Source organism: Colias croceus, chromosome 30, assembly GCF_905220415.1.
Source record: "Colias croceus chromosome 30, ilColCroc2.1".
Lineage (NCBI taxonomy): Eukaryota > Metazoa > Arthropoda > Insecta > Lepidoptera > Pieridae > Colias > Colias croceus.
This window is the reverse complement of record NC_059566.1, coordinates 2281934-2303907: the sequence shown is the minus strand read 5'-3', so window position 1 is coordinate 2303907 and position 21974 is coordinate 2281934. Positions and strand designations below refer to the sequence as shown.

Here is a 21974-nt window from a genome sequence, read left to right as displayed (position 1 = left end):
ACAAAAAAAAAATGATTAACATGTCAACAAATTCAAATTCACTGTCAATAAATACGATATTCAAAGCTTTTTACCGAGAAAACTTTTTGCACACATCAAAATCAATATAATGATTAATGGTGTCTGGCAAACAAACGAACAAAAAAAAACTAAAGTTCACTGACCCTACTATGAACGGGCTATCGACAGGCGACAAAATTGTGGCAATTACTTTTATTTCTATAGTCTATGCTAATATTATAATGTTTGTATGTTTGGTTGGATGAGCGCGTTAATATCAGAAACTACTGGTTCGAATTAAAAATATGTTTCATATTGGATAGGCAATTTATCAAAGAAGGCTATAAGGACCTATAGGAAGAACCAATATTTGAAAAAAAACTCTTTTTGAGAGCAGACGAATTCGAATGGTCAGCTAATATCATTAATCATATATGTATTTGTTCGTCTTTACGGCAAAACAATTCTTTTTTCCTCTAAAATATTAACATTGTTGTCAAAATACCTGTACCTACTGTTATGATAAAACCGGATTAAAAAACGATCTGGTTCTTATCGTATCCTACCTAAGTTTATAAAATGTAGTTGATTTTAATAATTGTATATTCTTAAACATAATCCACCAAAAAACAAGAATAAAAAGCAAACATCACAAATAATAAAACACAATAACAACACCATACACAAAATGAAAAAAAAATGGCCACAACTCTAATATTTCTATCAGTGTATTCCCCAATAAGTTAAAACTGCAAACAAAACAATTTATTTCACAAATTCGCAAATATTCAGACCTCAAGCAATCAACGTTGACGACAAAAACTTAACAGCTCCACAAATGTTTGCTTTGACTCAATCGTCTAATGTAAAATTATAAAAAGCTTCCATTTTTTGTATGTTTGTTACGATGACAGAATAACAATTCTTTGACTAGGTACTAGAAAACTTCATCTTTACCAAGTAACACAGGCTATTTTTGTATTCCGTTTATAATTGACTTTTCATCCCATGTTGCAAAAGATAAGCAAACCAAAAACATGACACAGATACATAGCATAGTGAGAGGTTTCACGTTCACTTTATTTATTTTTTTAAGTCAATGGTAGTCATATAATTTTCTTGCTAAACTCAAACTCAAGTTACTACTCAAACTCAAACTCAAGTTGCTACTCAAACTCAAGTTACTACTCAAACTCAAACTCAAGTTACTCTTATAAAGCTCAAAAATTATGTTCGTCAATTTCACTCCATTGAAAAAAACAACTAACTATTAGTAACTGCAAGCAAACAAACAACGCTATTCTATTTAAAACAATTTACAAGCAAATCTGGCTGTATGGCAATTGGCATGCATGATAAAAAAAATAACAAAAATTAAAAATATAACCTTAAAATGTCAAGTTGACAGCTCGGTGTCTTCCCAAAATGGCGACGCACTTTATTCCGGTCAAGGGTAACATATAATATAATGTCGAATGCTTTCTAACCAGTTTCTAAACGTTTTGTTTATTTTTTTAATTCTAATATTACATACTTATTACGCGATACGATTTTTTTGTGATGAAAATCAATGCAGCTTGAAGTAGAACAACATTTAGGAAAATGTAAACGTAAATAATTAAGGTGGCTGTTTTTTCACACGAATGTTTATATTTCAAACAAATCTAGTCTTGATAAACATAAAAAAAAATCGATTCGTCTTTCTCATTTGCGAAAACTGATATTTGATGGTATCTATAGTAATAATTTTTTATATATATATATATATAGTAATAATTTTTTCAATACCTACTTGGACATATAAAAATCTGCCCTAACTCACATAAAACATAAATTGAATCAATTTTTACATAATTTGTTACAAACAATAACATCCTTCATTCAAACGGGTCGACAACAATGCCCATATCCATACACACGTGTAACTTTATTTTGCGTATTTATCCGTTAAAAATAACCGACAAATCACAACACAAACGCAACGAAACATTACTACACCGATCACGTATTTCCCAACTATGTAAACACGCATTAAGATGTGAGAAGCAAACGTACAAAAATTGCTGTAACCTTTACGTAATATCAAATTAAAAAAAAACCGTTGCCAACATTTGCCTACACCGAAAAAAAAATACACTTGACAGCCGCCGACACTTTTTTGCGCGCGATTTTTGCCGCCGAAAATGCGCGCTTTTTGACTTTTTTGACAGCTGACGTTTGAGCTGCGCAATTCAAAACGGGAAACTGAAGTGTTATGTACAAAATATAATCTATGTAACACATTTATTATCTTGACCTAATAGCGATAGTGTTGTTGTGAATGAAATGTAAATAAATTTTTGTTGGTTCGTTAATAGTATTAATAATTGATTGCGATGCGGTATATTGACTGTTGTTTGAATTTTTCCTAATTAAATTAGCATAGAATCGATTCAGTAGTTTATACTTACATTATTGACCTGAAAAATTGAACTATTTTAGAGTGACATATAATGTCTTAAATATCAAGACACGTTTCAAACCTGTATCTAATTCAAAATTCAAATTAAAAAAAAACTTTTTATAGGAGTAATAATTGTTGTGCACTGTGAACTAACTGATTCTATTTATAAATCGCTTATAAATGCAAGCAAAGCCGCGTTACTTTCATTGTTTACATATCAGCGTTATCTAATTCATTAATTAAATTGAAATAATTAAAATGAATCATAGATTTAGATGTAGGTAATAGTGTAGTTGTAACGATACACAACTACTTGTATGTACGTACTACGTATATCGTTTGTCCAATTGAGAGATAGCGCGCAAGAGCAACTTTTGTCTCCGCAACTATTTTGTCTCTCCCATCAACTCTATAGGAAGTTGCGTCGATACGTGCGCGTACTTTCTTACTAGCCCATAGAGTTGATGAGAGAGACAAAATAGATGCGGAGACAAAATAGTTGCGGAGACAAAAGTTGCTGTTGCGCGCTAGCTCTAAAGTTATGTTATATCACGGGTCGCTTGTTTAGTGTCTCTCCGTATCTATGTATGATTAAATCTCTAAAATTACAGATTTTGGTGCGGTTTTTTATAGATGGAATGATTTTCGAGGTCTTTATCATATAATTTACTAGCTGTGCCCTGCGATTTTACCCGCAGTGCTCCGCTCCTGTTGGTCTTAGCGTGATGATATTATAGCCTATAACCTTCCTCGATAAATGGGCTATCTAACACCGAAAGAATTTTTCAAATCGGACCAGTAGTTCCCGAGATTAGCGCGTTCAAACAAACAAACAAACAAACTCTTCAGCTTTATAATATTAGTATAGATTAGATTTTAGTAAGAAAAGGAAGTGTTTGATAAACTCTGGAACTACTTGATCTATTCTGAAATTTCTTTCACCAGAAGAAATATTCATGAATCCATACGATATTTTTTCACTTTATATTATTTAACCACTATTAAATATAATCTTAAATCATTGTATTGACGTATCTATGAACCGTTGATAACCTTTGATAAATCTTAGACGTAACGCTCACTTCCTTACTCGAGATGAAAACATTACTTTTACCCGACCGCGAAGAGAGGGTTATTGTTCGGTGCAATGACCACCGAACACCCTAGTCAGCAATACTAGGTATCGCGGGCGGCGTTTAACATAAATTTAAGTCAGTCCACAATCAACAATCCACAAAATAACATATTACCGTCGCGACGCGTAACATTAACATTAAACATATAACATAATTATAACATTTATTTAACATAATAATTAACATATATTATAATAATTAACAGTAACAATTAAGTAACAAGTAAAAGTGTAATAGCAGTGATTTTAGCAATAAATTAATTAGTGCATTTTTAGTTTGATTTTATAACAAATCCCTCCAACACTAGCCACGCAGCCCACCACTGGGTCTATCGCCCTACATTTTGGTCCTTCGAGCTACCGTAGCGGGATCACGGGATTCGGGAATTTACGCCTCTCGTATCTCGTTGAGAGTCAGCGCCGCCGGGCTGACGCGCTAGTGTTGTGAGTAACAGTGAGTGACAATTAAGTGGGTGTAAGTGTAAAACTCAACAGTTCCAGAACAAGTAAGATCGTTTCATTATTTTTTAATTAACAACATCATGGAGGACATTTACGAAGCACAATCGGAGCTTTTCTCGTTTCTAGAAAAGCTCTATATTAATTTAAAAAAGGATGGGGAAGAAAGAAAGATGTCTTCAGGGTATATTAAAAAGAAGTTGGACATTTTGGAATCATATTGGTCTGAGTATCAGGCCAATCATGAAAAATTATTGCCCTACGAAGACAGGGAGCGCCCTTACTTTGCCCGAAGGGAGTACGACCGCTGTAAGACACTATACCTGGAAATTAAAAATTATATTGGTAGGGTATCGAAGGAATTGGCCACGAAATTTCCAACAACATTTACAAGCACATATAATCAAGGGGAAGGTCCAAGTAAGCAACTAACAGAATCAAATAAACAGGCTGAACAAGGTGCAATTTCTCCCGCACCCGTTTCAATAGGGTCAAGTAAATTGCAAGAGATGTTGCATAAGCAAGCGGTTAATTTTAAAGCTTTAATGAGAACAGTGAACAGCATTGATTTAGAAAAAATAACAACTAAGTGGAAATTTGAGGATGTATTACAGCAATTGAACTCGCGATGGGGCGTAATAGACTCTCTGCACTGGGAGATTGATAGTATTTTGGATGGGCAAGACCATGAGTATGAAAATGCCTTCACTCATCACGAAGGTATTTTTGACCGCCTCAAAGAAGCAATCAACACCAAACTTTGGTCTGTTTCCCATAGAGAACACATTACACCTCAAGTTGACATCCCAATATTCACGGGCAACTATCAGCAATGGGTTTCCTTTAAAAATTTATTTTATGAAATAGTACACGTCAACCCCACCTTATCTAATGCACAGAAAATGCAATATTTAAAGAGCAAAATCAAGGGCGATGCTGAACGCCTGATTCAGCACCTACAAATAAGTTCGGAGAATTATATAACCTGTTGGGACATTTTGAATCATAGATATGAAAACAAAAAACTAATATTTGCGTCACATATGAATATGATTTTAGGCCTGCCAAACATGCAAATTCAATCGCTGGTACAACTTAAGAAAATGTATGATGCTACAAAGGAGAGCTTAAATGCAATTAAAAACCTAGATGTCGACATAAGCTCTTGGGACCCCATTATAGTACATATTTTAGCGCTCAAATTAGACAACCAATCTCATGCCGATTATGTGGAATCATTAAAACAACCGAGAGAGCTACCGGTCCTGCAAGATTTTTTGGATTATTTAGAGAGTAAATTTACCATGTTAGAACAATCTAGAAGAAAACAAGAACCTGTCATTCAAAAACCTTCGTATATAAAGCCCAATTTCTATCCAACATATTCTCAGGAAGTTAATCGTCTGCCAAATTATGTGAGAAATAACAATTATCAAGTCAACCAGCACAACTACTCTGGAAATCGCCACTCTCCAAAACCCATTATGAAAACATATCACTTATCATCTAAGATTAACATAACTTGCCCTCTCTGTAATTTAGAACATGGATTATACAAATGCAAGACATTTTTAGATCAACCGAATGAAAATAAATTTAAAACATTGAATAGATTCAACATTTGTATAAATTGTCTATTTTCTCATAATGGAAAGCCTTGCTCATCATTTCATCGGTGTCGGATATGCAACCAAGCGCATAATACGATTTTGCATGATGCAATAAGTCAGCGATCGTCGACCTCAGAACGGCCGGTAATGTACAAAACACAAAACAATAATTCTTCGAATAAAAACGGGGCCGGCATGTCACACGTGTCGCAAAATGATGTGTCAGAGATTTTGCTTTCAACAGCTATGTTAAAGGTACGGAGCAGCAATGGTACATATATAACTATGCGAGCACTCATAGATCAGGGGTCACAAATATCACTAATAACAGAAAACGGTGCACAACAATTGGGGTTGAAACGGGAAGCATGTCATGGGGTTATATTCGGGGTTGGACAAAACAAAAACAATTGCAAGGGAAAAATTAACATTAAATGCGCGTCGATATACAACAATTTTGAATTCAACATAGAAGCATATATAATGAACAATTTAATCAAAAATTTACCAAGTTTAACATTTGAAAAACCAGCATGGAACTACATAAAGAAAATAAACTTAGCAGATCCGGACTTTAATATAAGCAGACCAGTGGACTTATTGCTTGGAGCAGATATTTACTCAACAGTCGTTTTAGAAGGGATGATCAGAGGAGACTGCACAACACAACCTCTCGCTCAACAAACACATTTAGGATGGATTTTATGTGGTAATGTGCATACTTTTCAATGCAACATAGTGTTAACAAACATGGATAACATTAAACAATTTTGGGAAATTGAGGAAATCACGGACACAGAAGAATTATCAACAGAAGATCAGAAATGTATAGATTTTTACAACAAAACAACGAGAAGATTAGCTGACGGAAGATATGAAGTAAGAATTCCATTTATTGAACAGTATGAACAAGGATTGGGGTCAACAAAGGAATTAGCAATAGCACAATTCAAAAATTTAGAGAAGAAGTTCAACAAACAACCGGAGCTAGCACAACAATACAGTGATTTTATTCACGAATATCAACAATTAAAACATATGCGTCGATCAACAAGTAATTTACCAAGGGAAATATTTTTACCACATCACTCAGTTTTACGACAAGAATCCACCACAACAAAACTTCGGGTGGTATTCAATGCTTCAGCGAAAACAACAACAGGGAAAAGCTTAAATGATATTATGTGTAAGGGGCCAAATTTACAACAAGATTTACAAAAACTAATATTAAAATGGCGTCAATTTCGATACGCATATACTGCTGACATCGAAAAAATGTACCGGCAAATCAAAATTCACGAAGAAGATCAACGATTTCAAAAAATTATATGGAGAGATTCATCGGAGCAAAGTTTACAAGAACATCAACTAACAACAGTCACATATGGCACAAAATCAGCACCTTTCTTGGCTATGATGACGTTAAGGAGGTTAGCAACGGATGAAAAGGTATCATTTCCCGAAGTAACAGATATAGTTATGGAGTCCTTTTACATGGATGACCTGCTCCATGGGTCACACACTATTGAAGAGGGTCAAAAACAAATTTACCAATTAAATCAGTTGTTGAAATCAGGTGGATTTACGTTAAGGAAATGGTCATCGAATGAATCTGAATTATTAAGTAGTCTGAATAACGAACAAAATGCTGACACAAACATTTTTAGTTTTAAAGCTGAAGGGATCACTAAAACGTTAGGATTACAATGGGACTCGTCAGAAGACATTTTTACATTCAATTGCAACATTAAATTCAATAACACAAATAAAATCACGAAGAGAATACTCCTGGCTGAAATTTCAAAAATTTTTGACCCATTAGGCTGGTTAGCCCCAGTAGTCACGAAATTAAAATTATTATTTCAATCCGTATGACAAGAAAAGCTCAATTGGGATGACGTCATACCAACTTATATACAACGTGAATGGTTTAAGTTAAAAGCGGATATTGAAAACATCAACAGTATTAATATACCACGTTGGATAGGCTGTTCGAAGGGAGGACTCATCGAATTGCATGGTTTCTGTGACGCATCAATAAAGGCTTACGCAGCAACAATTTATGGAAGGGTTCAAAAGGGAACAAATAATTATTCAACAGTTTTAATCGCTTCGAAAACAAAACTTGTACCACACAACAAGTCCGTATCACTACCGCGACTCGAATTATGCGGAGCTCAGCTACTTTCAAAGCTAATGTTAAAAGTTATTTCATGTTATAATGAAAATAATATTAAGATGTATGGATGGTGTGATTCTATGGTTGTTTTAGGATGGATATATGGGGATGAAGCTCGTTGGAATACGTTTGTATCGAATCGTGTAAAGAAAATTAAAGAAGTAATGTTGCCTGAGTGCTGGCGTTATGTGAAAAGCGCAGAGAACCCAGCTGATGCGGCGAGTAGAGGCCTAACAGTTGCACAATTAAAGGATAAATCTCTATGGTGGAAGGGTCCATCGTGGCTATCGCAACATAATTATCTGGAAAATATAGTTAGTAAAAACAATTACGAAACCAACCATGAAATAAAAACATACGTATCGGTACCTATAACAACAATTATTCAAAAAAGCTTAATTGACAAGTTATTAGAAAAATATAATTCAATTAATAAAATAACAAGAATATTAGCATGGATACAGAGAGCATTGACACCGAAAAGCAAGCATCGACCTACATGTAAACATATTACATTGCAAGAATGCAATGCAGCAAAATTACGAATAATACGTCACGTACAACAAACTGAATTTTATAATGATCTACATAATTTACAGATAAATAATCGCTTAAGTTCAACTAGCAAATTATTAAGTTTTAATCCATTTTTAGATAAGGACAACATTCTACGTGTTGGGGGAAGGTTGAGGAATAGCATTATACCTTACGACACTAAACATCCGATAATCATCCCGCATAATCATAGATTAACATATTTATTAATTGATCAAGCTCATCGTCTTACATTCCATGGAGGCGCTAAATTAACATTATATACACTAAGAAGAAAATATTGGATTTAGGGTGGATACAAAACAACGAAGAAACAAATAAGAAGCTGTGTAACGTGTCGTAAACAGAATCCGGAGTTAAAAAACCAACTTATGGGAGATCTACCAGATTCACGCTGTAACCCCGCCCCTCCATTCTACCATACAGGGGTGGATTATACAGGATTTGTGGACGTGAAGGCCAGCCAAGGGAGATCTGTACGAACAACAAAGGGCTATATAGTAGTATTTGTATGCATGGTAACAAAGGCCATACATTTAGAAATCGTGTCGGAGCTCACAAGCTCCGCATTGTTATCAGCCCTACGCCGAATGGCTGCTAGAAGAGGAACACCTAAACATATTTACAGCGACAACGGTACAAATTTCGTAAAAGCTAACCGCATCATGTCAGAGGAATACGAACAGCTGCAATCTATATTTAACAACAGTTTCTACAGAGAAATAACAGATATGAAAATTGAGTGGCATTTTAACGCACCAGCCTGGCCTACAGCTGGAGGTTTGTGGGAAAGAGCAGTACGTAGTGTCAAGTATCATTTGAAGAGAGTTAACGGTGATCAAAAATTAACATTTGAGGAGTACAGCACGCTTTTAGCTCGTATAGAATCGTGTTTAAATTCTCGTCCGCTTTGCGCGCTAACTGAGAGTGTGGAAGACATAGATTGCCTTACACCAGCACACTTTCTTCACGGGCGAGCTGGTACTACGGTCATCGAAACAGCAGAAGACGCTAGAACGAGATGGCAACTGGTAACAAAACTTTCTAATGATATCTGGAAAAGATGGAAGTCAGAATACCTCATTCAATTATCAGCAAGAGCAAAGTGGCAAAAACAACAAAATAACATACAAATTGATGATATAGTGATAATTCATGACGATAATTTACCAGCAGGAAAATGGGCTATGGGAAGAGTGGTCGAGTTACATCCAGGTGGCGATGGGTTAGTTAGAGTAGTAACGCTAAAAACAAAAAATGGGTTAATAAAAAGACCCTGCAATAAAATATCACTTTTACCGGTAAGCTCGGAAAAACAAATAACAGAAGACAAAGATCAACATCAACAAATTTAAAAACAGCTCACGAAAAGGTTCACAAAGTTTCCTATCCCTAACAATTTCATTTTTATTATTTTTAAATATCTTAACTGCCGCAAGTGCAAATTATACAACATCAGCATTTAAAAATAATCAGTCACTATATTTCGATTCTGTGGCTGATACGCAAATAATTTAAGATAAATGGACCATGGTAGCGTATTACAACAAGTCACCCTACTGGGAAGGTGTGGAAGCATCCGAAAAGTTTACAAAGTACCATTTACAAAAATCATGTGATAGTATGGACAATAATGCACGATGTCATATAAATCTAGCACAATTACATCATGAACAGGTGGAGTTATTGTATTACAACGACGTCTTGCTGAATCAGGCACGTGAGCCAGGCGCACGCAACAGGCACGCGAGACAGCGGCGCGGCCTTATCAATGGTGTGGGTTATGTTGCAAACACTCTATTCGGCGTATTGGACGAGCGATTCGCGGAACAATATAATAGAATGGACATAGAATAAATACACGCAAACAATAGACATGTACATGAATTATTAAAAAATCAGACATCTGTAATTGAAGCACAATATAACCCTTTGCAACGGACCGAAGACCTTATAGCCAAGCAACATGAAACAATAAACAGACGATGAAACTATTTTGTGAAGAAAGTGTTAGTGATAGTGTTAGTGTGTGCTTAGGGACTCTAAGAATTTAAAATTTCACTTTTAGATTTAATTAACATGCATTGAGGATTTTAAGTCTTTATATTTGACTCTAAGAATTTAACATTCCATTTTTAGATCTTACTTGAACTTATATACATTTAGATTTTAAGATTTCATATTTTACACTTTACTTTAGATTAAGCAAACATGAATAATCAGTAACATATTTAATATCTCTTATCATTGAATCATTTAAATCTCTGTATCATTTTTAACATTTTCATCTCACACTCATCTTTGTCGCCCGGGAGCATGTTCGGTGCAATGACCACCGAACACCCTAGTCAGCAATACTAGGTATCGCGGGCGGCGTTTAACATAAATTTAAGTCAGTCCACAATCAACAATCCACAAAATAACATATTACCGTCGCGACGCGTAACATTAACATTAAACATATAACATAATTATAACATTTATTTAACATAATAATTAACATATATTATAATAATTAACAGTAACAATTAAGTAACAAGTAAAAGTGTAATAGCAGTGATTTTAGCAATAAATTAATTAGTGCATTTTTAGTTTGATTTTATAACAAATCCCTCCAACACTAGCCACGCAGCCCACCACTGGGTCTATCGCCCTACAGTTATGTTTTTGTTTTTCTTGTGAATAATGGCAAATTTTTGTCGTAAGAGCTAGCACGCAAGAGCAACTTTTGTCTCCGTAACTATTTTGTCTATCCCATCAACTCTATGGGGAGTTGCGTCGCTACGTGCGCGCACTTTCTTACTAGCCCATGGAGTTGATGGGAGAGGCAAAATAGTTGCGGAGACAAAAGTTGCTCTTGCGCGCTAGCTCTCAAATGACACTCAGAATAAAACAAATTATTCCATTTCTATCACGATTCTATTCCTTTCACGATTTTATTACTTTCAAAATCCACGTAATTAGTATAGACACATACATATTAAAAATATATTTATCTTTCCAGACATGTTAAAACTGAAGATATTCGGGCCAGTGGCGAGCGTGCGTGACACTATACTGGTCGACGAATATGGCTCCGAACTGGCAAAACTACCATTTAAGTAAGTTACAGTAATAGTGGAACCAGTCATATTGGTAAAGAATAAACTAGCTTTTAATATATAGGTATTATGTATCTATATTGTATTCTGTACAATACCTACTATGAAAATAGTTGTATAGTTCTCAGTCTAATTCTAACTCCTCTTATACTGTATACATGATAATGAAACTAAATTTTAACTTTTGTTAATTTCATTTCGAGATTCATTTTCTATCTACAATAAATATTTCCACCTTGAATTCTTACTTTCTTCTAATTACACTTTAATTTATAAGTTCCTTCTATCGACTGACCGGTTGGCTTGTTTGCTAGTGGGCCTGCCTTCCAAGCCAAAAGTCTTGGGTTCGATTCCCACCCGGGGTAAATATTTGTGTGATGAACATAGATGTTTGCTCCGTGTCTAGGTGTTAATTATCTATATAAGTATTTATTTAAAATTATGTATGTATGTTTATCAGCCGGTAGGTTTCCATAACACAAGCGAAAAGCTTAGTATGGGATCAGATCGTGCCGTGTGAAAATTGTCCCGAAATATTTACCTATTTATTTATTTATATCTTCAAATTTATGTACATCTTTCTTATCCTCTAAAACCATAACCACGCATTTGACAATTTATAATTTTATCGACCATTCCACATATACCCTCTCCTTTCAACCAAAATTTGATCATCTTTATCAAAACTTACAGCTACCAGCCAACATCTGACGTAGATGAATCGAGCCAAAACGCAGACATCCAAGCCGAGCTGCAGATACCAAACGTCGCCAACACTAATGTGTACGTGAAGATATTCGGACGGGATATTAAAGGTTAGACCTTGTTACCTTTGCGGACAGTTTATTATTGAACGGTAAAGTGCTGTTCGTTTTGCAGACGAATATAGATGAAAATTATAGTTCACAAATCTTAATCTTCACTACCACACAGTATTATTTGACAATTTGGTATCACCTTCTTCTCTTTAATGAACTACGTATTTACGTTGTTTGTTTACTTTAAATGTATTTATTTGATAACTTTCTTTTCTACATTTCTCATTTCGAATTCCTTTATCGTACTGGTCTGTCATTAAATTCTTCTCCCTGAGATTTAATTTATCGATCTATACGGTATACCAGCAATAGAACATTTGTATTTTCATTTCTTCTATTGTTCATTATGTTTAATCACATCAGCCTATTCCCGTCCAGAGCTGGACGTAAGCCTCTCCCAGATATAGAGACATTTATTTTTCTTCTAAATATTTTAGTCAATTTGTTTTTCTTTTTCCTTTCTACTAACCCTACCTTAACATATACTTTCAGGCGAACCCTTCACACGTCTATCCAGACCGATCCAAAAGCACACAGAAGTGCGACTGGGCAGATCCGCATCTATCGTCTTCCCGGAATCACCGAATGATTTGGAAATCGTGGAAGATCTTAACTCTGTACTGTTAAATCGGATGGAGTTGAATGATAGCAATGTTCTGCCGTTTGGCAGGGCCACATCACAGGTCAGAATTCTTATTGAGTATTCTTATTGAGTTTCTTAAGAGTATAACAGATTTTATGGAACACCTTATTTATTATAAAATAGGCGTTTTGAATGCTTTAAAGTAATCCTAGTCCGCTTGTTCCTAATTTTATTATTACATACATTCATATTTAAAACATAAAATGTATTATAGTTGTCGGCACGTAACTTGGCCACTTTTTAACGTAGTGGGGGAAGCTTGCGCATATAAAAATGTACTAAAACTTGATGCGCAAACTTCCCCCACCACGCTACTTTTTTGCCAAGAAGTTTGCCGGGCGCTATACATAAATATCGAATTACAGTCGTTGATTCATTCATAACACGTTTATTATCTTACGGTTTACATATCTTGTTTATTTTTTTTTATATTATTGACCCCAAATACCTAAACTATCAGAAAGGATCGTTTATTCCTGCAACGATGACAGCATTTCAGAATACGTTTTACAACATCCTTTAATAGTGTTTCTTAAAGAAGTCTACTTCTTTGTGAAAGCTCTCGACATAAACAAAATACCATTTCCCTAATAAATGATAATATTCAATTATAGGTTGTGAACCAGAGTGGATCGGTTCTAACATCAGTGCAAATTGGTCTGAGCACCAGATTGTATGGCACGCCTGGTGACAGACTACAGGTAAGGATATACTATTATTGAAGTGAAACTTCTTTAGGCGCGTTGAGAGTAAAATTTCAAGGTCGCGTCATCGTAACACCGTCACGTCGTGGTAAGGCAATGATTTTGGTATTTTTGGTATCTTTTAATATTGCCAAAGAAGTTTCACTTCTGACACGTGTGCTCGGCACACACGCTCTTTTTTATTTATCAATATTATTGGAACTATATAAGCTTTCCTTTTGATAAGGAACTTCGCTATAGACGGAATTAAAACAAAAAGTTGTAACGACACTTTTTGCTATAGTTGTAACGACACTTTTTGCTATAGTAATGCAAGACAGTATATTACTTACTCCGTGGCCACTTATTTAAGTACTTTCTTTCCATCCGGGTGTCCCTTGACACCTAAAGTATTTTTTTTATTATACAGTAACCAATTACAGTGCCACAAACTTAACAGACCCAGTGGCAAAAACTGGAACTACGTGCCACGTTTTTGAAATGTCACATTTTCACCGACTTTTCATAAAAAGTTACTTATTATTGTTAATTAACACCATTGGCAATGACATTATTTTTACCATTGCATCCGGGAAAATACTATTTAGCGACACTAAAATCGACATCAGTGACACCGTCACCGGGTCAGTTAAGTTTGTGGCACTGTACAATAAAATTCGTTTTTCAGTTATACTTCGAAGTCACGAATTATAGAGAGCAGACGGTGAGATTCAACTTTGGTGCTGTGGGCGAACTACGGTTTCTGACGGGAATCGAACCTACAGCGTGAGTATTGCAATTAATTTTAATACTTTTAGCCGGAGAGCGGAATATTTTTTTGATTAGTCACTCTCTTAATATTTTTTTTTTTGTTTTGTCACTCACCTACAAAATTACTACATTTAATTGAATACAGTTTGTGCAATAGTCCAAATAAACTATTAAGTTCTTGTTACACCTAGAAAGCCTATTATATCAGGGGAAAATAACGTTACCGATTTTACATTAAATTATTACCTAGATAGTACCTTTCTCCCATTTAACATAAAAAAAATTACAAGTAAATTTTACAATCACACGTAAACAGCTAAGCCGATTTTGATAAAACTCTTCACACTGATAACACCGTTTACAGGCAATCCGTCGCTTCGGGGCAAACCGTGACCGTCATCGTGAGTTTAGTGATTACGGCCACGGCACAACCGGGGGCAAGGGACCTTATTACTTTCACAGCTTATGGTGAGTATCATCATCATCATCACCATAACGTAACCATCATCCGCCGCTCCGCTCTTATTGGGTCTTAAACTTAGCGTGATGATATTATATAGCCTATAGCCTCAATAAATGGACTATCTAACAATGAAATAATCCATACTAATATTAAATGAATGCGAAAGTAACTCTGTCTGTCTGTCTGTTACTCAATCACGCCTAAACTACTGAACCAATTTTCATTAAATTTGGTACGGAGATATTTTGATACCCGAGAAAGGATAGGCTACTTTTTATCCCGGGAAAATGACGCAATCCCGGAAATCCCACGGGAACGGAAACTATGCGGGTTTTTCTTTGTCTGCGCGGGCGAAGCCGCGGGCGGACACCTAGTTTTATATATATCATCACGCTAAGACCAACAGGAGCGGAGCAACCCCGGGTATAACCGTGGGGCACAGCTAGTATCTAAATAAATATGTACCTATTCTTCAATAGGTAACGAACAGGTATCGATATCAGCCTATGTGTACGTGTTGAACCCGGGACAGGTCATCAACGACGCTTCACCACCGAGCATACGTCACAATTTCCAGGTAAAACCATTGTTATTATTAATTATTATTAGTATTAATAGACTGGTATTGTCGACCAGAACGTTCGTGGCACGCGGAATTGTAAAACTCTCATTGTAAATACTACACCACTTTTAAACAATGCATATCTTAAAAATCAAATGAATGGCGTTATTCAATTTAACAAATAAAATTGTATACCCAACCAAACATCGATAGGTAAATGGAACATCACTATGCCTGCCCATAAGGCCCGTAAGTGCAAGAGAGCGCGCAATATATTCTATCCTTTTTTTTTCTATCCCGCGTGCGTTTTAAGATTTTTGGCATACAAATGTACACACAAAAACATGACCCTCTTTCACGTAATCGGATAAAAATGTTAACCCATATTTTATTCCCAGGGTTCCTGTTTACTAAAACAGGGCAATGATTGCAACGAACACGTATGGTCCTCTACCATAGTAGCCCGCGACTCTGAAGGAGGTAAGCAATATTGTATCTAGAACTCCACTCTCTTCTTCTTTCTTCTAATTTACTTAGAGAATAGAACAGCTCTATTTTACATAAACATAGAGCTAGAGCAAGAGCGTTCATTCGTGTTCGTGATCTTTTAATATAAACGAAAACTCGTATTCAGTGTTGTTCAGTATTAGAACATTGCATAGAATCTTTCCGAATGCGCGAATGCTCTACGCCTCTTTACACAACAATTTGACATAGTGGGGTCAGAATGAGCATTCGCACTTTTTACATTCTGTTTGTTTGTATGTCGTTTTAGTACTTAGTTTCGTCTTTCATTCTCTCCCCTATCAGGCCTCTTGCGTCTGACGTCATCACCACCAGGCGTCATATACGACGGCAACTTCATATCGGGCTCGCGCGATGACGTCACCGCAACATATCGCGCCACATGTTGCTCGCCGCGCGTCGTCATCAACGCGGTGGACGCGTTCGGCAACACTAACAGCTATATCGTCGATATATCTAGTGAGTTTGCTGTTTGTGAAGGTATACTTACACACATACACATTACACACATATAAAAATGAACACGCAGACACACGCGCACGCATACTTATTATGCAAAATCTAACACGCACACATACTAACGTACACGAGCATACGCATTCAAACCCACCACACATACACGAACACGCATTTAAAGACACATACATACGCAGCTGAACAGGCACGCTGTCACATACACGCACACACAAACGCACACAGGCTCTCACACATATTCATGCGTGCAATATAATTTATATAATTATAATTTACATTTTTTTCAGATTATTTCCCGCCCTCCGCGATAGCCGCCATAGTCCTAGGCATAATACTATTCATAGGAATCCTAGTACTAATAATCTTCCTAATTTATTGGTGCGTGAAACGAAGAAAGGAAGTTAGAGACCTACCAACGTATACGTCTAGAAATGTAAACTAAAAGTGTATATTTTTTATTTATATTTTAATTAATCTTATAAAAATTATATTTATGACAAAATAATTCAATCAATGGCTTATAAATAAAAGCCGTTTCAAGTAAGTGGATAAATAAAAACAAATTTTATCCAAAGCTCAAATTCTATGTAAAACGAATTATGTAGGTAATCGTAAAAAATATTTTTTACTGACATAACATATTATGTTTATTGTTTATTTCTTTTAATTTAAAAAAAATGTGTGCGTGTACTAGTGTACACACGTAAGAAGTGAAACTTCTTTATGACCTTATTTTTCAAAAAAATATTTACTATATGCAACTTTAACAGAAATACGTCGAATCAAGGTGGTAGGGATAAGAAAAAGATGGCGCATAACGGAAAAATGTCAAGCGTAACGAAAAAATGTTACACTAAGTTTTTTTCCAACCCCGATAAAGAAGTTTCACTTCATAAAACTTTAACTTATATTTAAACGTGTTTAACACATAAAGTAGTTATTATATTTTATATTACTATCGTGTGACTGTGACTTTTTTGCCATGAAACTAAAGACTATTTTATTGATAATCATTTGCCTCTACATCTACCATTTCTAAGCATTGCAATTTTGTTTTAAATTTATTTCAATAACGAAACATGAATTTTTAATAACAAACTTATTTTCTTATTTTTCCAATATCATTCAAGTACAAAAGTTTTTTTGTAAATTATTTTAGTCTGTATTAGTTGCTGTCAAAAAATGGCGGGAACATTGGTAAATATGTCACATCTAGTATTTAAGTATTAGTTTTCTAGATTTATAAACAAAAAACAAAATTAAAAGATTATTATTGTATGGATGTTACCTTTAATTGTAAGCTAAACAAGAATATTTATCTCTTGAAGAGTTATAAAGTTTCTATCTAGTTATAGAAACTGATATTTTTGTATAAAAAATGCATTACAATTTAGTTAATATATATTTTAGAGACAGTATTTATTGTTTCTATGTTATCAAGAATTTAAGAGCCATTTTTACAAAGAAGTGATGTAATAATTTAGTATTAACGGTGCATTTACATCAAACGAGCGAATGCTAATTCTAACAACACTATGTCAAATCTCTACAGGCGTAGAGCATTCTTTTGTTGTTCTTAGTGCGTTCGAAAAGATTCTATGCAATGTTCTAATACTGAACAACACTGATACGAGTTTTCGTTTACACTCAAAGATCACGAATGAACGCTCTTGCTCTAGCTCTAGTTCGTTTGATCTAAATGCATCGTAATAAGATATTCCCATAAATTATATTATTCTTCCAACATACAAGCAGTTCAATATTTTTATACATGTATTGTTAATTCTACAAAAAGTATTTTATAATTATACAATTAATGTGTATTATTTAAATATATTTTGGGTTGTTTAAGTACTAATACGGGTAAATATTATTGATGAAATGTTGTACATTTAAATTTAAACTTAGAGGTATATCAGCCATAAATAGTTTTAAGTTTTTTTAATGTACTTACGAAATAAATTGTGATACATATGTGTGTTTTAATTTATTAAAAAATTAAACGCAAGTAAATATGATTATATAAAAACCTATGATACTTAGCAGCAAGGTGAGTATTTTATAATTAATGTTTGTTTATCTGTTTGTTCATCTTTCTTTATGTAGAACTAGGTTTCCGCCCGCGTCTTCGCCAGCGCCGTCATAGAAAAACCCGCATAGTTCCCGTTCCCATGGGATTTCCGGGATTGCGTCATTTTCTTTTACTTGCGCATTTATAATATTAGTATGGATGTAGATGAATGAATGAATGAAAAATTCTGCACATTAAATACAGGATTACTAAATAAGAGCGATACATGTCATAATATGTACAGAGGCTGGTCTTATCGCTGAAAGCAATTTCTGCCAGAAAACCCGATTATAGGTACTGACTCAAGAAAAATCTTTAATGTAGTTCATATACTGTTGTCAAAGGAAATACTAATAATATGGTTTATCTATATCTATACTAATATTATAAAGAGCTCATTTGTTGACAAACAGGAGCATAGCCACGCGGGTGAAACCGTGAGGCGCAGCTAGTCACTACATAGTATAAAACAAAGTCGCTTTCTCTGTCCCTATGTCCCTTTGTATGTTTAAATCTTTAAAACTACGCAACGGATTATGATGCGGTTTTTTTTAATAGATAGAGTGATTCAAGAGGAAGGTTTTAGTACATAATTTAATAGGTTTTGGAAAAAGCGGGCGAAGCCGCGGGCGGTAAGCTAGTAGATTATAAAACAAAGTCTTCCGCTAAGTCAGTCAGTTTGTCTATTCTCAATAAACACAGCAACGCCTGTTCACGATTAACACAACAACTAAACACTGGCCTTATTCCGTTCACACCAATAGATAGTGCAGATGTCAAAGTGTTTTAGTGGCAAAAACTAGTTTTATATAATACCCCGTTCCCCGCAGATTACGCCGGAGACCTACCTCAACAAAAACGTTTATACCCCGTTTGAAGAAAACATACTATATATTTGATACTGACTTTTAAACTAGTTTTACTGAAATAAATGCTATGATTTTGCCATAACGATGTAACAGAAAGTGAGACTGGTAATTGATAATTGTATATATGTATGTTTATCAGCCATCTAGTTTCCATAACACAAGAAAAAGGTTAGTATGGGATCAGATTGTGCTGTGTGTGAAAATTGTCACGAAGTATTTATTTTTTGCCTTCCAAATTGTTCCTTTAGAGTTTTATAAAAGTTTCTGCAGGGATTCAACATAGATAAAAATAACACAGGATAGATTATAACAGGAATCAGTCAATAGTCCTGATCAAATTTTAAACACTATCACCAATCTTATTTGAATGAAATTGACTTATAGGAAATACGCTAAGAAAAAATATACAAAATATAATTTAGTATAATAAATGGTTACTACGAATGTATAATTACAAATAGTTTAAACTTTATTATGAACATGTCATTGTTTATTTACTCAATTAATGTTGTTAAATTATATACAAATATCTGCATTCTTTGGTAAGTATAGTTTAATAAGAAATCTATGCTATAAATTATTTGGAACAAGATGAATTTTATAAATACTTCCAATACCAGTCTATGGATTGGCCAAATCAATTAATTATTTATAGTTGCCAATTTTAATCATGTGCTTAGATAAATATACTAATTATTATGTAATAGGTACTTTCATATATAGATAAAATTCAGTTTCATTATAAATTACATATAGTTTATAAGACTTACTCTCTTCCTCATAAATCTCTTAACTTGGGCATACCCAGGATGATATAACCGTTCTAATTTATTATCAACTTCATAAGTAAACGGGTTTTTTTGGTTCCTATACAAAAACGAAGGCATTTTTTGTTGTATAAAGTTTATAAGGTAAGTTTGATTTAAAAACACTTCTACACAAGATAGAAACAAGAAAAAACTGGACGATATCATTAAAAAACACCGTCTGCACCACGTTTGGAGCAAGTAAGCAAGGCAACTGACAGATAATTTGGTGTAATACTCATGCCCCTGTGTGAAGTCACTTTCTCGCGAAGGTCAACTATTTAGCACGTTTTTACACTATTCCGGGATTAAAATAGCACTTACCTTGTCTTGTGATCAGTTCTTGATTCGGTACCGCGGGCATCAACACCGTGTTGTGCGTCAAATCTTCGATAGAGAGTCCTGTAACAGCACTAGACAATAACGGATTTTTCACAACACCCCTGTTTATATGATCACCAAAACCTTTATCGGACATATTGCCGCGGTATAAATGATCGGTACATGTAAAATTTAACGTGAATTTTCACATTTGGAGGTCACAAAAAGCAAATTTAATTATGTGAAATTACGTGTCACATATATTTTGATTTGACATTGACAAAAGGGACCGTGTTCCGTTTTGTTGTTGTTTTTGTGGCAAAGGATATGTCAAGACAAAATTGCATAATGTGCCAACTATTTTTATCTTCCTTGTTTATGTACATTAATCGAATAATAACAAAATAAATTAGCATGTTGATAATAATCAAGTTACTGAGACTGAAATTCTCATGCTTTTGCTATTCATAATTTCACTGTAACATCCCGATTCAAAACAATACCGTACACAGGAACCTTGAAAATTGCAACCGCACGCAACCGCATCACCTATGCAGTCTGCGAGTATGAATTTATTGAGTATCTTATCATTCAATGCCTATTCCAATTTAAGTAAGTTATAAAAGGTATAACCAGAAACTGAAAGTTTATTAGTATTCACTGTATCTTTGGCATTCTTTGGACCTTTGCAATCTGAAAATTGAACTTACCTTGCTTTTTTAGGTAGTGGAGTTTTTGCAATTAAATTTCTTCCTAATACCCATAAAAAGTTACGCCTACACAGACGTAATTTTTTTCATACCTAATACACATTAGGTATGAAAAAAATTATAATCTATAAATAAAAAAAAACTCAAAGGTGACTGATAAAGTGATCTATCAACGCACAGCCCAAACCACTGGTCGTATCGGGCTGGAATTTGGCATGCAGGTAGATGTCATAACGTAGGCCGCGTCTCCTAAGAAAGGATTTTAGAAAATTCATCCTCTAATGGGGTAAAATAGGGGATGAAAACTTATACCATGAAAATTTATCTTTTCCACGCAAGCGAAGTTGCGGGCTACAGCTAGTTGGAATATAAGCTTCTCACCAAAACTATTTACTCTACTACATTTTTATAAGTTACCTACGGGCGAGAAGACGAGCTAAAACTTTAGTTCATAATCTTTAGGTTAGCGCGTTAGCGTTTACCCTACCTTTTATATACGAGTACCGTACTTAGGAAATGAATAAATAAATTTTAAAATTTTTGAGTCATGTTTATATTTTTAATCAATGTCGGCGTAAAGCGAGTGGAGCAGTGGTGCTAGGCAGCAGATTGGAAAGGTCGCTATATTCCATAACACAAATTGTTGCTTTTTGTTCATTGATTTATCCGAATCACTTTATCATCCCAGGTTACAAAATGAAGTAGGTATTATGTTTGATAAATGAAATTGATACGAATGCCTCGATCAAAGTGTGCCACTAGAACTTTCAGCTACC

At 34.6% G+C, this 21974-nt stretch overlaps 2 protein-coding genes across 2 annotated transcripts in view; one reads left to right on the top strand and one right to left on the bottom strand.

The window, feature by feature from the left end:
- The window catches only part of LOC123704813, a 50776-nt gene extending 33840 nt beyond the window's left edge, over positions 1–16936 (top strand). The window contains exons 12-21 of the mRNA XM_045653306.1: positions 11386–11482; positions 12176–12297; positions 12793–12983; positions 13558–13644; positions 14315–14412; positions 14762–14865; positions 15340–15437; positions 15821–15902; positions 16233–16406; positions 16709–16936. Of these exons, the coding sequence (XP_045509262.1) occupies positions 11386–11482; positions 12176–12297; positions 12793–12983; positions 13558–13644; positions 14315–14412; positions 14762–14865; positions 15340–15437; positions 15821–15902; positions 16233–16406; positions 16709–16863 (1208 nt within the window). The 3' untranslated portion in view covers positions 16864–16936. The remainder of the gene's footprint in view (positions 1–11385; positions 11483–12175; positions 12298–12792; positions 12984–13557; positions 13645–14314; positions 14413–14761; positions 14866–15339; positions 15438–15820; positions 15903–16232; positions 16407–16708) is intronic.
- The window catches only part of LOC123704812, an 89122-nt gene extending 68315 nt beyond the window's left edge, over positions 1–20807 (bottom strand). Inside the window, exon 1 of the mRNA XM_045653305.1 lies at positions 20492–20807. Coding sequence (XP_045509261.1) covers positions 20492–20645 — 154 coding nt within the window. The 5' untranslated portion in view covers positions 20646–20807. The remainder of the gene's footprint in view (positions 1–20491) is intronic.
- Between the last annotated feature and the right edge of the window lie 1167 nt (positions 20808–21974).